The sequence below is a fragment of the Bombina bombina genome, chromosome 2, assembly GCF_027579735.1.
Source record: "Bombina bombina isolate aBomBom1 chromosome 2, aBomBom1.pri, whole genome shotgun sequence".
Lineage (NCBI taxonomy): Eukaryota > Metazoa > Chordata > Amphibia > Anura > Bombinatoridae > Bombina > Bombina bombina.
In genome coordinates, this window is record NC_069500.1 from 787,658,698 (window position 1) to 787,671,827 (window position 13,130).

At 36.4% G+C, this 13,130-nt stretch overlaps 1 protein-coding gene across 1 annotated transcript in view; it reads right to left on the reverse strand.

Moving 5' to 3' along the window:
- Window positions 1-2,932: 2,932 nt before the first annotated feature.
- Window positions 2,933-13,130, reverse strand: part of ISYNA1 (inositol-3-phosphate synthase 1) — a 43,376-nt gene continuing 33,178 nt past the window's right edge. Inside the window, exon 11 of the mRNA XM_053702959.1 lies at window positions 2,933-9,421. Coding sequence (XP_053558934.1) covers window positions 9,196-9,421 — 226 coding nt within the window. The 3' untranslated portion in view covers window positions 2,933-9,195. The remainder of the gene's footprint in view (window positions 9,422-13,130) is intronic.

Here is a 13,130-nt window from a genome sequence, read left to right on the forward strand (position 1 = left end):
TTGTCCATCTTACATAATTTCTCTGGAATGACCAAATTGTCACAATCATCCAGAGTAGATAATACCTCCTTAAGCAGTGCGCGGAGATGTTCTAATTTAAATTTAAATGTTACAACATCAGGTTCAGCTTGTTGAGAAATTTTTCCTGAATCTGAAATTTCTCCCTCAGACAAAACCTCCCTCCTGGCCCCTTCAGATTGGTGTGAGGGTATGTCAGAACAGTTATCATCAGCGTCCTCTTGCTCTTCAGTGTTTAAAACAGAGCAATCGCGCTTTCTCTGATAAGTAGGCATTTTGGATAAAATGTTTGCAATAGAATTATCCATTACAGCCGTTAATTGTTGCATGGTAATAAGTATTGGCGCACTAGATGTACTAGGGGCCTCTTGTGTGGGCAAAACTGGTGTAGACACAGAAGGGGATGATGCAGTATCATGCTTACTCCCCTCATTTGAGGAATCATCTTGGGCAATATCATTATCTGTGGCATCATTGTCCCTACTTTGTTTGGACACTATGGCACAATCATCACATAAATTTAAATGGGGAGAAACCTTGGTTTTCATACATATAGAACATCGCTTATCTGATGGTTCAGACATGTTAAACAGGCTTAAACTTGTCAACAAAGCACAAAAAACGTTTTAAAATAAAACCGTTACTGTCACTTTAAATTTTAAACTGAACACACTTTATTACTGAATATGTGAAAAAGTATGAAGGAATTGTTCAAAATTCACCAAAATTTCACCACAGTGTCTTAAAGCCTTAAAAGTATTGCACACCAAATTTGAAAGCTTTAACCCTTAAAATAACGGAACCGGAGCCGTTTTTACATTTAACCCCTATACAGTCCCAGGAATCTGCTTTGCTGAGACCCAACCAAGCCCAGAGGGGAATACGATACCAAATGACGCCTTCTATAAGCTTTTTCAGTGGTTCTTAGCTCCTCACACATGCATCTGCATGCCTTGCTCTCCAAAAACAACTGCGCATTAGTGGCGCGAAAATGAGGCTCTGCCTATGACTAGAAAAGGCCCCCATCTGAAAAAGGTGTCCAATACAGTGCCTGCCGTTTTTTTAAAACAATCCCCAAGATTATAATAACTATTTAGAGTTATAATCTGCAAAATATGCTTAGCAAAGTAATCGTTTTAGCCCAGAAAAATGTCTACCAGTTTTTTAAGCCCTTATGAAGCCCTTTATTCTTTTACTTAATCTAAGAAAATGGCTTACCGGTCCCCATAGGGGAATGACAGCCTTCCAGCATTACATAGTCTTGTTAGAAATGTGGCCAGTCATACCTCAAGCAGAAAAGTCTGCCAACTGTTTCCCCCAACTGAAGTTACTTCATCTCAACAGTCCTGTGTGGAAACAGCCATCGATTTTAGTAACGTTTGCTAAAATCATCTTCCTCTTACAAACAGAAATCTTCATCTCTTTTCTGTTTCAGAGTAAATAGTACATACCAGCACTATTTTAAAATAACAAACACTTGATTGAAGGATAAAAACTACATTTAAACACCAAAAAACTCTTAACCATCCCCGTGGAGATGTTGCCTGTGCAACGGCAAAGAGAATGACTGGGGTAGGCGGAGCCTAGGAGGGATCATGTGACCAGCTTTGCTGGGCTCTTTGCCATTTCCTGTTGGGGAAGAGAATATCCCACAAGTAAGGATGACGCTGTGGACCGGACACACCTATGTTGGAGAAAAAGAAGTGAATTTAAAAGTGTCTATTAATTAAATGCTCTATCTGAATCATGTAAGTTTAATTTTAACTTTCCTATCAATTTAAATGCAAGTTACTGATCAAGACAACAAATGCAATGCAGTCTCTTAGCAAATTCGACCTTAGTGCCTTTCTTCCACCTACATCCCACTCTTTGCCTTATTCCACAACACGATGGTCATTGTCGGCTCTTAAAAACTGTTCTATGGTTTTCCGAAGTCAGCTGCTGTCTTGCCGTTTCCATAGAATACTGAGAAGTGTCACTGCTCCCATGCCTCCTCTTATATGATCTAGTGCCCCTTTGAGAAACTACTGCTATAAGCATTTTAAACCTAATTTATCCTGCCAGCTGTATACAGGTGAAGTTTGCTCAAAATTCACAATATACTTATTTGACTGTCATTTAAGAAATGTGTGCTAAAATGGAGGCAAATGCACGATAAAGTGTAGTGAAAACATTTCAGTTTAATTTGTATATGTTGCAAACTGAGACATTGGGGTAGATTTATCAAGCAGCGGATGCTGTAATCTACCCCCGATGTTTCCGGCAACAAGAGTTAAGATGCAGCAGTCCTAAGATTGCTGCTCCTTAACTCATCCACCACCTGAGGTGGCAGACTGCAATCATCCTGATCAGAATGATTGACATCCCCTGCTAGCGGCCAATTGGCCGCAAATGTGCAGGGGGAGGCAATGCACAAGCATTTCACAAGAAATGCTTGTGTAATGATAAATTCCGACAGCATATGCTGTCAGCATGTATCGATGTCGGGCAGACATGATTCGCTACAGCGAATCATGTCTGCCCGCAAGTTAATAAATCGGCCCCTTTATATCAGTGACAGGTGCTCCGTAGTTAGCATCATTATTCCCTGTGAGATTCTGTATCCCAGAGAGCCTCATTACTTTCTATGGGAGGCAGCTCTCTCCTCTCTGTGACTTCCAGGTTCTGCCTGTTTTTTATTTTAGAAAAATTCATGTGAAGTCTGCACTAAAATCTATCTACAAGCTGGAGAATGTTTGATTATTGGGCGTTTAACAACTTTTTTTTGTTAGCAAAATAGGTCTTAGATACATGCAATACGAATGCCACAAAAGGATAAATATTGCTATTTAGCCAATGTCCTGTATAAAAATAAGGTTTTTGATTAATCTTTTTATGAGTATGTATGAACAATAAATGTGTCAGGAGACGCGTAGAGATTAAATAATTTTTTATTGCGTTTTTAAAGTTGGAATGGTATTAACATTTAAGAATTGAATATACTATTTCTTTTTTTTTTTTTTTTAAACAAACAAGGCAATCCTGCTAGATACCAGGTTTAGAAGTTTGAACCAAAAAGTAAATTTGCAGAAGAACAAGCCTCTCTGTATCAATGAATAGCTAATAAATCACTCACATACTGTTTAAAGACTCATAGTACAAAAATAAGACTATTTTCTATCTTATAAATGTATATATTAAATTATGGAACATGAGAACATAATCAGAGACAACACGAAAGTTTATATATTTTAGGTGTTTAACTTTAAACAGGTTATTTAGATCCAAGATGAATTCTGTTTTGATTCACGATATGATGAATTTGCGGAAATCAAAAGGGCACAGCTTGTAAGAGGGTGGGTTGTGCCAGGGTGATGGAGAGGAGTAAGAATGACCAGTACATAGGGGTGAATGGTACAAAAAAATAAATAAATAATTCCTGAATTAAAACTGAGGCAGATGTTGGTTGGGCCAAAGCTTCATGGTCTGGGTCTCTTTCTTTGTATAAGCTTTTTTTTTTTTTTATTTTAAAAGGGACACTGAACCCAATTTTTTTCTTTTGTGATTCAGATAGCGCATGCAATTTTAAGCAACTTTCTAATTTACTCCTATTAAGTTTTCTTTGTTCTCTTGCTATCTTTATATGAAAAAAAAGGCATCTAAGCTTTTTTCTTGGTTCAGACTCTGGACCGCAGTTTTTGATTGGTGGAAGAATTTATCTACCAATCAGCAAGGACAACCTAGGTTGTTCACCAAAAATGGGCCGGCATCTAAACTTGCATTTCAAAAAAGATACCAAGAGAATAAAGAACATTTGATAATAGGAGTAAATTAGAAAGTTGCTTAAAATGTCATGCTCTATCTGAATCACAAAAGAAAGAAATGTGGGTTCAGTGTCCCTTTAATACTTGTATCCAACACTCACAAATATCTGGATTAGGTTGGGCATCCATAATCTGCAATTTGACTTGAAATGCATAAGATAGTGGTTTTAAGTATTATATAGTAGGGATGCGCATTTGGATCTTTTGTGAGGATCCAAATGCGGAAGTAAGCAGCGGCTCATTCCCTTCTGAAATTTTTGTAGCCGCGTAGATTCTTGTAAAAGATCCCGACTCTAAGATCTGGATTTGCAGAGATCTTAGTGTGGGGATCTTTTAAAGGAATCAATCCGGCTACTAAAATATCTGAAGGGCACGAGTCGTTGCTTATTTCTGCATTTGGATCCTCACAAAAGATGCAAATGTGCATCTCTATTAAATAGTATTATTGTCTTTTCACCCCGTTTAGCACTATAACTTGAAGGGACAGTAAACACCTTGTAAATTACAACACATTTCTGTTGTGTTGCTATAAAATAACATATCAGCCAAGCCTTAATATTTTAAAAACAAATTAACATCCGTTTTTAATGCAATAATTTTTCAATACCCAAACTCCACCCATTTGCCTAATTTGAAGGAGCCAATCTGGGCTTTAATCCACCAACAATAAGGATAGCCACTGTCAAAAGTAGTATAAAGTTAATCATTTTGCAGTTGTTGTTGTTGTTATCTGATGAAGCCAATTAGGAACAGTTGTGTAGCACAGTTAGCCTTGAGACGTTAGCAGGGTGAATTTTAAGTTATGAATATTAGGAATTGCTTAATTATCAGAAAGGGCAGGGCAAATATAAAGTAAATATACTGCAAAGTCGTTTCATAATGTATAGCTAAAAACATTATATATAAGAAGCTCAAGGTGTACTGTCCCTTTAATTTTACAAACAAATACTTGGTAAATGACATTCGCTGCCCACCTGTTTGTCCTTAAACCATGCAAAAAATAAGCAGCAAATCTCTTTGTAACATAAAAATGGACACTGTACTCAAAAAAAAATGTTCAGTCATTGAAATAATAAAATAAGATTAAAACATGAAGATTAGCAGTAAATACCTAACAGCCAACAAGCATTGACAGGAAGTACCTATTAGCCAATCAACATTAGTGGAAAGAACACAACTGATATTACTGTATTATTTTAAAGGTGCATAAAACCCAAGTTTTTTCTTTCATGAATTAGAAAGAGCATGCATTTTAACCCTTTGAGTGCTAAGCACTTTCACACCTGGGTGCTAAGATTTTTTAATGTTTTTTTAATTTTTTGAACAATTTTTATTTTTTTTAGACCCCCAAGACTTACACTGTTACAAGGTTAGGCGATTACCTTTCCAATGGTGTTCTTGGGGGTCTGTAGCTGCTTAGATACCTGAGATACAGGCTTCTAAGTAGCATGCCCCCTGCTCCTATACTTAACATTGTTCAGTATAAATAAAATTGTGCGGTGACGTCATCACGTTATTGCGCGTGACGTCACGACGTAAAACGGAGCAGGTGGGAGCCCCCAGATCTCCCTCAAGACGGGAGAGTGCTACCGACGGCTCTGAGCCGTCATTAGCACCAGAGTGGGAAACTGCGACGGCTCAGAGCCGTCGTTAGCACTCAAGGGGTTAAACAACTTTCCAATTTACTTCAATTATCTTGTTTCATTCTCCTGATATCCTTTGTTGAAAAGCATATCTAAATAGGCTCAGTAGTTGCCGATTGGTGGCTGCAACAGATGCCTTGTGCGATTGGGTCACCCATGTGCATTGTTATTTCTTCAAAAGATATCTAAAGAATTAAGCAAATTAGATAATAGAAGTAAATTGGAATGTTTAAAAAATTGTATTCTCTATGTGAATAAAGAAAGAAATATTTTGGGTTTTATGTCCCTTTAAGTTTAAATATACAAAGTCTTATACAGGTAAAGAAAAAATTCAACATGTTTAAATACTGATTTTTTATATAAATGACAGAATATTTTTAAGTACAATGACCTGCTAGAACATTTGTCTAAGCTCTATTACTGAAATTATTGTTTAAAGCCATCCCATAAAAGTATATTTGGTCCACCATAGACACATGTGAAATGTGTTCACAAATAAGCTATCTTTATAAATTATCTTCTAAGCAGATTTTTTGTGCTTAAACCGCAATTTCCCAGTCTCTAGTTATGTTTTCCAATTCTCAAACTTTTTTTTCCATTCAATATTTTTAAGGAATACGTTTTTAATAGTGCTAAAAAACTTTTTCCAACAAAGACTGAATTTTGTATCTGTCCCACATCCAAAAAAAAATGTATTAGCATTAAAATTAAAAATTCAAGATCGAATTAACTTGTAAAATCCATACAGGATACATAATTTGTAATAAATATAAAACCTTTTTTTTCCCATTAAATGAAATTCTGGCTCTTATTGTATTTTACTATCTCAAAAAATCTAAAGTATGATTTGTGTAGATACCTCACAGGTGAATTAGAAGTTTAAATGTACGTCTAATTGCAATAATAAAATAAAAAATAGCCGGGGGTAACAAAAGGTATTTTATGTATTATTTTCCTCCAACAATACATGTATTTAACAAAAATATGATCAGTGAAAATATAGGAGAAATTTTTGTCATTTACAGAAACAAAATGTGTTATGAGTATACAAAAAAAATGATTACACCAAATATATCCACTATGTAGTTTCAATGTCTAAGCAATGCAGTAAAGTAATGAGGATGCTGCATTGTTCTGGGGGAGGTATTTAGAAACCAAGAGGTAGTGATGCTGGACAATATCACTAGGTAGACATTACAAACTGCTCTGCTAATTTCAAAATACCACATTCATATAAAGATACAATTAAAAGTTCTAAACATGGAAGACAAAATCCTTAATATACTTAGAGAAAAAAAATGATGCAATATGACAGTAATATTTGAATATCTTAAAAACCCATACAAGTTGAAACTATAATTTAGAAAGAATATTTAGAAAAAAAAGATTCAAAAGTTCAAAAAGTGAGAATTGACTTATGTGATGTGTGATAAAAGTAAATAAAGTAAAGGAAATCTGAAATGTTTAGGACAGAAATAAGGCTATTAGCAAAATAAAATAAGTCACATGATTAAATGGGGATGAGGTTATAAACAAACATGACAGACGTGATGGGTTATTTGTGATTTAAGTGTAGGTTTCTAACACATCCGAAGACGCCAGCATGCGCGCACACACACACACACACACTGTAAAGTCTGACTCAGGGCCTGATGTTCAAAACCTCTCTCCGCTCAGGCGAGATGATCTAAAATGATCCTCCAGCACTGCGAGATCCCTAAGGGGCAATTTATCAAGCTGAGGCGGACAGGGGCGTACACACGCACCCCTGTCCGCCGCAGCTCACCTCTGGCAGGCTGTATTCCCCTGGCGGAATTCAGCATTGCACACGAGCGCTATTTTGCCCTCGTTTGCACTCCCGCCCCCTCCCAGTGCCCAGCCAATCATGTGTGGGCAAGAGCTGTCAATCTCCCCGGTCGGACTAGACCGGGGAGATTAAAATTCGCCACCTAAGAGGTGGCGAAAGGGTAGGGAAGCAGCGTTCTGTTGACTGCTGCTTGTTAAATATGGCGCACAGGTTCTCTTGTGAGAATCTGCAGTCCTAGGCAGGCAAAGAGCTTGATAAATTGCCCCCCGTGACATTTTCAAAAGGCAGATTTTGCTTTACTTCTCCCTGCATATTTCTGTATGTTAAGGAGAGACAAGCCCAGTGCAGTATAGAACTGCATGACAGTTCTGTTGCATTTACACTTTGTGTTTTTACTTTACACTTCAGATTAACTTTTATTACATTTTCTATTTTGTATACAGCAGTGCATTTAGGATTGTGATTTTACACATTCTTATTATCACTTCACAGTTTCGGTGTGACTAACGAATGAGTCTCATACTTTGTATATTTACAAATTATTTTGCACTTTTCATTTCATCTTTTTAAATTACAACTGAAAACTGTCAGTTCCAGTTTTCCAGACAGCTTCGTTAATTTCTATGGGCCAGATAATCAAACATTCTCTAGTTTGGAGAGAAATTATAGTACAGATTTTACAGGGGAGGAACATGGAAATCCCAGAGAGATGCCTTCTATAGAAAGTAACAAAGCTCTCTGGGATACAAAGTTTCCCATGGGAGAGAAAAGGTAACTGGAGACCACCTGGGGCTGATATAAAGGCTCAGTTGTTTGCATCAATTACAAATGAAACTGAAATGTTTCACTACACTTTAACTTGCTTTTGTCTATCTTTTACTATATATAGCTTTTCTGTAAGTTAAAATAAGTGTATTGCAAATTTTTGTGCATACAGCTGGCAATATAATTTATTAAAACCAGCTCGTTTAAAATGCTTACAAAATTTCACAAGGCGTATGAGAGAGCGCTTTAGGCATACCTGGGAATTCCCCTGTTCAGCCAAGGGAACGCCCCTGTCTCTCCAAATTTTAGTTTACAATGAAGCAAATACAAAGTGCAGTGTAATTTGTAAAATATACACAGAAATATACAAAGTATGATCCTAATTTGTTAAAGTAACACAAACTTTCTAGTATAATTGGAATTTGTAAAAGCACCACTAGATCTAAATGTATTAAAATATAAAAGAGAAAGTGCAAAGCATAAATTTAATAACACTGAAAGGACCCAATCGTAAATGTATAGTAATATAAAATACAAAGAATAAAGTGTAAGTGAAACAAAGCTCTCATATCATGCAGTGCTATAATAGACTGAGCTTGTCTCTCCTTCACTTACAAAAATGAGACAGCTTTTGCAGTGCTAGAGAGTTACGCCTTTTTTTCCAGCACTCAGTGAGTTCAGCCCCTGTGAAGTCTGCACTACAATTTCTCTCCAATCTGGAGAATTCTATCAGGGCCTCAATGAGAATATGCAGTGATGGCCACAATATATATTGTGCTAAATCCAGATGTTAAAATGTCAAAGACCAAATTGGATTACATTTTTTACAATAGGTAGAAAAGTTCAGACAAAATTGTTACAAGAAAGTCCTATCAAATGTTACATTCTGTGTATCAAGTGTCACTAGAGCAGTGACACCATTTGCTAGGATATCTGAAACATGTTTAACTGAGCTTTGGTTATTGCCACCATCAGTTGAGGTCAACCAAGGATCCAGTGATCAGAGTTTAAGAACTTCGGTTCTAGATCTTGTCAGTACACAACACACACAGCTAAAAACATCTAACAAAGAACTCAGTATTAGTGCAATGGCTGTAGTGCAGTTTCCAGACTACAAGTTTTTTGATGTATCATGTCTTCTGATGAGTCTTCTTTTCTCCTAATTCTCTATCTCTGTGTCACTGTTAGTCAGAGATTTCTCCAGTCCATTGGAGTGGCCATTGCTGATGTTCTTGCAATGAAAGCCGTTGAACTGGCTGTTACCCTTCTTGCTGGAGATGGGACAAGGCTTAGAGATTGTGCCAGGTCGCTTGAGGCTGACAAAACTTCTCTCCATCTTGTGCTCTAGCATCATATGATTCTGAGGAGAAAGTCCCAAGCAAGCCCTGTAGGAAACAGAAAGAGGTATAATTTAACAAGGTTCTGGATAAGCATATTGGAGAAAGAGATGCTATACCAGTGGTTCATGCATCCATAACTCCTCAGGACGAAAAAAATGAGGACTCTCAAACGTTCCACTTGCTTCCTGTATCCTCACTAATTAAAGGAACAAAGTTGCAATAAGAAAAATGTTCTTTAGTGCATTTTTTGATTGCATCATTGGTTGCATATACCTAGTTGGTTAACCCTCACACAGGTATTTATTAGTGCACTGCTGATGCTGAGATGACTTTAACAATATAATACTACAATTAAAGAGGAAAGGAAGATAATACAACCTTTCACCAAAAAGAAAAAAAAAAAAAAAAAAAAAAAAAGGTATCACAACACTATATATTCATATAAAAATGTAATGAAATTTATTATCAAAAAAGTATTTTACGTAGAAAATGACAATACAGGGAGAGATTACGAGTAGAGCACTAACAGTTTTGCGCAAGCAAAAAGGGATTTATCACGGGTGTTTGCACGCATTGTATTTTTCACTCGTATTACAAGTTGTAAGTAAACGTGACAGCTTGAGCACAATTGAAGTCAACGCTCGTCGGGATAGCACGGCCTTAACCCCTTAATGACCACAACACTTTCCCATTTTCTGGGACCAAGGCTATTTTTACATTTTTTGCGGTGTTTGTGTTTAGCTGTAATTTTCCTCTTACTCAGTTACTGTACCCACACATATTATATACCGTTTTTCTCGCCATTAAATGGACTTTCTAAAGATACCATTAATTTCATCATATCTTATAACTTACTATTTAAATTTTTTATAATGAGGAAAAAGGAAAAACACAAAAAAAAAAAGAAAAAAAAAATTATTTTTCTAACTTTGACCCCCAAAATCTGTTACACATCTACAACCACCAAAAAAAACCCATGCTAAATAGTTTTTAAATGTTGCCCTTTGTTTAGAAATACCCAATGTTTACATGTTCTTTGCACGTTATAGGGCAATAAATACAAGTAGCACTATAACTATATCCAAACCCCTTTTTTCCCAAAAATTAGCACTAGTTACATTGGGACACTGGAATCTTTCAGGAATCCCTGAATGTCCCTTGACATGTACAGGTGGCCCTCGGTTTATGCAGTTTCAGAATAACTTTTTTTTTCAGTCATGTGACTGCTATTGAAAAGCAGTGCAGTAATTAAAATAGCCAGTAGGTGGAGCTGTCCGCCTGTGTAGCAGCAAAGTTATGCAACTTGGCAGACTGAAATTAATCTGTGTACACAGAGCAGACCAGACCTATCGAGCAACAAGATCTAGCAGCCTCTTCCTGTCCAGCTGCTTGAGGTGAGGGTGCTTAACTGCCTATTAATCACTGCAGATTGAAATGCATAGAATTGGTGCAGACCCAATATTATCTAACATGCTAACAACGCAGAGAACTGTTTGCAGAAAAATGCAAGTAAAAAAATGTTGTTGTTCATTACACTTAGTTTGATACAGTCTGTTGTGTGATTATTTAACTAGGTTTATAATGCTGTTTAGAATTTAAAGTGAAGGTAAACTTTAATAAATGAAAGCCCGTTTTTTTAAAACTACTATTAAAAACAGGGGCATTTTCATTCATCAAGTTTACAAAGCAGCCGTTTTGATAAAAAAACCCTCTCTTTGCACAGCCAGAGCAGCTTCCCCCACACAGAGATCCTCTCTTCACACGTCATCAATGACTAATCCAGCTTCCTCCAATCACGGCATTCCCCCAAGGGTAGTCATTGCCCGAGGCCATGCTGTGATTGGAGGAAGCTGGATTAGTCATTGCTGGCGTGTGAAGAGAGGATCTCCGTGTGGGGGAGCTGCTCTGACTGTGAAAAAAAACAAAAGTTAAGTTTTTAATCAAAACGGCTGCTTTGTAAACTTTGATGAATGAAAGTGCCCCTGTTTTTAATAGCATTAAAAAAAAAAACGGGCTTTCATTCATATTAGATTACCTTCACTTTAAAGTATTAATTTCTAAGATTTAAAAATAATGTATTAGGTGTTACTTATGACAATTTTAAGAGGGGCCTGGAATCTAACTCCCTCACTTCCCATTGACTTACATTATAAACTGGGTTTCAATTTACAACATAATCCCAGTGTAAACTGAGGGCTACCTGTATAATATATATTTATTTAGAAGACATCCCAAAGTATTGATCTAGGCCCATTTTGGTATATTTACATATGCTGCTGTGTAGGATCCCCCCTTAGTCCCCTACCCCCCCACAAACAGCTTTCTAACCCTCCCCATCTAACTTATTAGGTATCGAGGCATCACTGCAATAACCGTAAAGCGGATGGAAACGATCAGGATCGCCTCCACCGCTTTCCAAAACCAACAACGTGCAGGGTAAGTCCTCGGTCGTTAAGTGTTTTTTGGAGGTCGCACCCTGCACGTCGTTGGTCGTTAAGGGGTTAAAGCTCTGGTTAACCGTTTCACAAAACAAAAAAAAAAAAAAAAAAAAAAAGTGTCAGAAAACACATCAAAAATACATTACAAAGTACAGTTACACTAATAACACCATCTAATAAAAAATATAAAAAAATATTGCACTAATGTTAAGGGTTTAACCCCTTAAGGACCACAGTCCGTTTGGGACCAAGGCTATTTTTACATTTCTGCAGTGTTTGTGTTTAGCTGTAATTTTCCTCTTACTCATTTACTGTACCCACACATATTATATACCGTTTTTCTCGCCATTAAATTGACTTTCTAAGGATACCATTATTTTCATCATATCTTATAATTTACTATAAAAAAAAAAATTATAAAATGAGGACAAAATGGAAAAAAACACACTTTTTCTAACTTTGAACCCCAAAATCTGTAACACCTAAAAACACCCATGCTAAATAGTTTAGAAATACCCAATGTTTAAATGTTCTTTGCTTTTTTTGCAAGTTATAGGGAAATAAACACAAGTAGCACTTTGCTATTTCCAAACCACTTTTTTTTCAAAATTAGCGCTAGTTACATTAGAACACTAATATCTTTCAGGAATCCCTGAATATCCCTTGACATGCATATATTTTTTTTTAGAAGACATCCCAAAGTATTGATCTAGGCCCATTTTAGTATATTTCATGCCACCATTTCACTACCAAATGCAATCAAATAAAAAAAATTGTTCACTTTTTCACAAACTTTAGGTTTCTCACTGAAATTATTTACAAATAACTTGTGCAATTATGGCATAAATGGTTGTAAATGCTTCTCTGGGTTCCCCTTTGTTCAGAAATAGCAGACATATATGGCTTTGGCATTGCTTTTTGGTAATTAGAAGGCAGCTAAATGCTGTTGCGCACCACACGTGTATAATGCCCAGCATTGAAGGAGTTAATTAGGGAGCTTGTAGGGTTAATTTTAGCTTTAGTATAATGTAGAAGACAACCCAAAGTATTGATCTAGGCCCATTTTGGTATATTTCATGCCACCATTTCACCGCTAAATGTGATCAAATAAAAAAAAAAATGTTCACTTTTTCACAGAATTTTTTTAACAAACTTTAGGTTTCTCACTGAAATTATTTATAAACAGCTTGTGCAATTATGGCATAAATTGTTGTAAATGCTTCTCTTGGATCCCCTATGTTCAGAAATAGCAGACATATATGGCTTTGGCGTTGCTTTTTAGTATTTAGAAGGCCGCTAAATGCCGCTGTGCACCA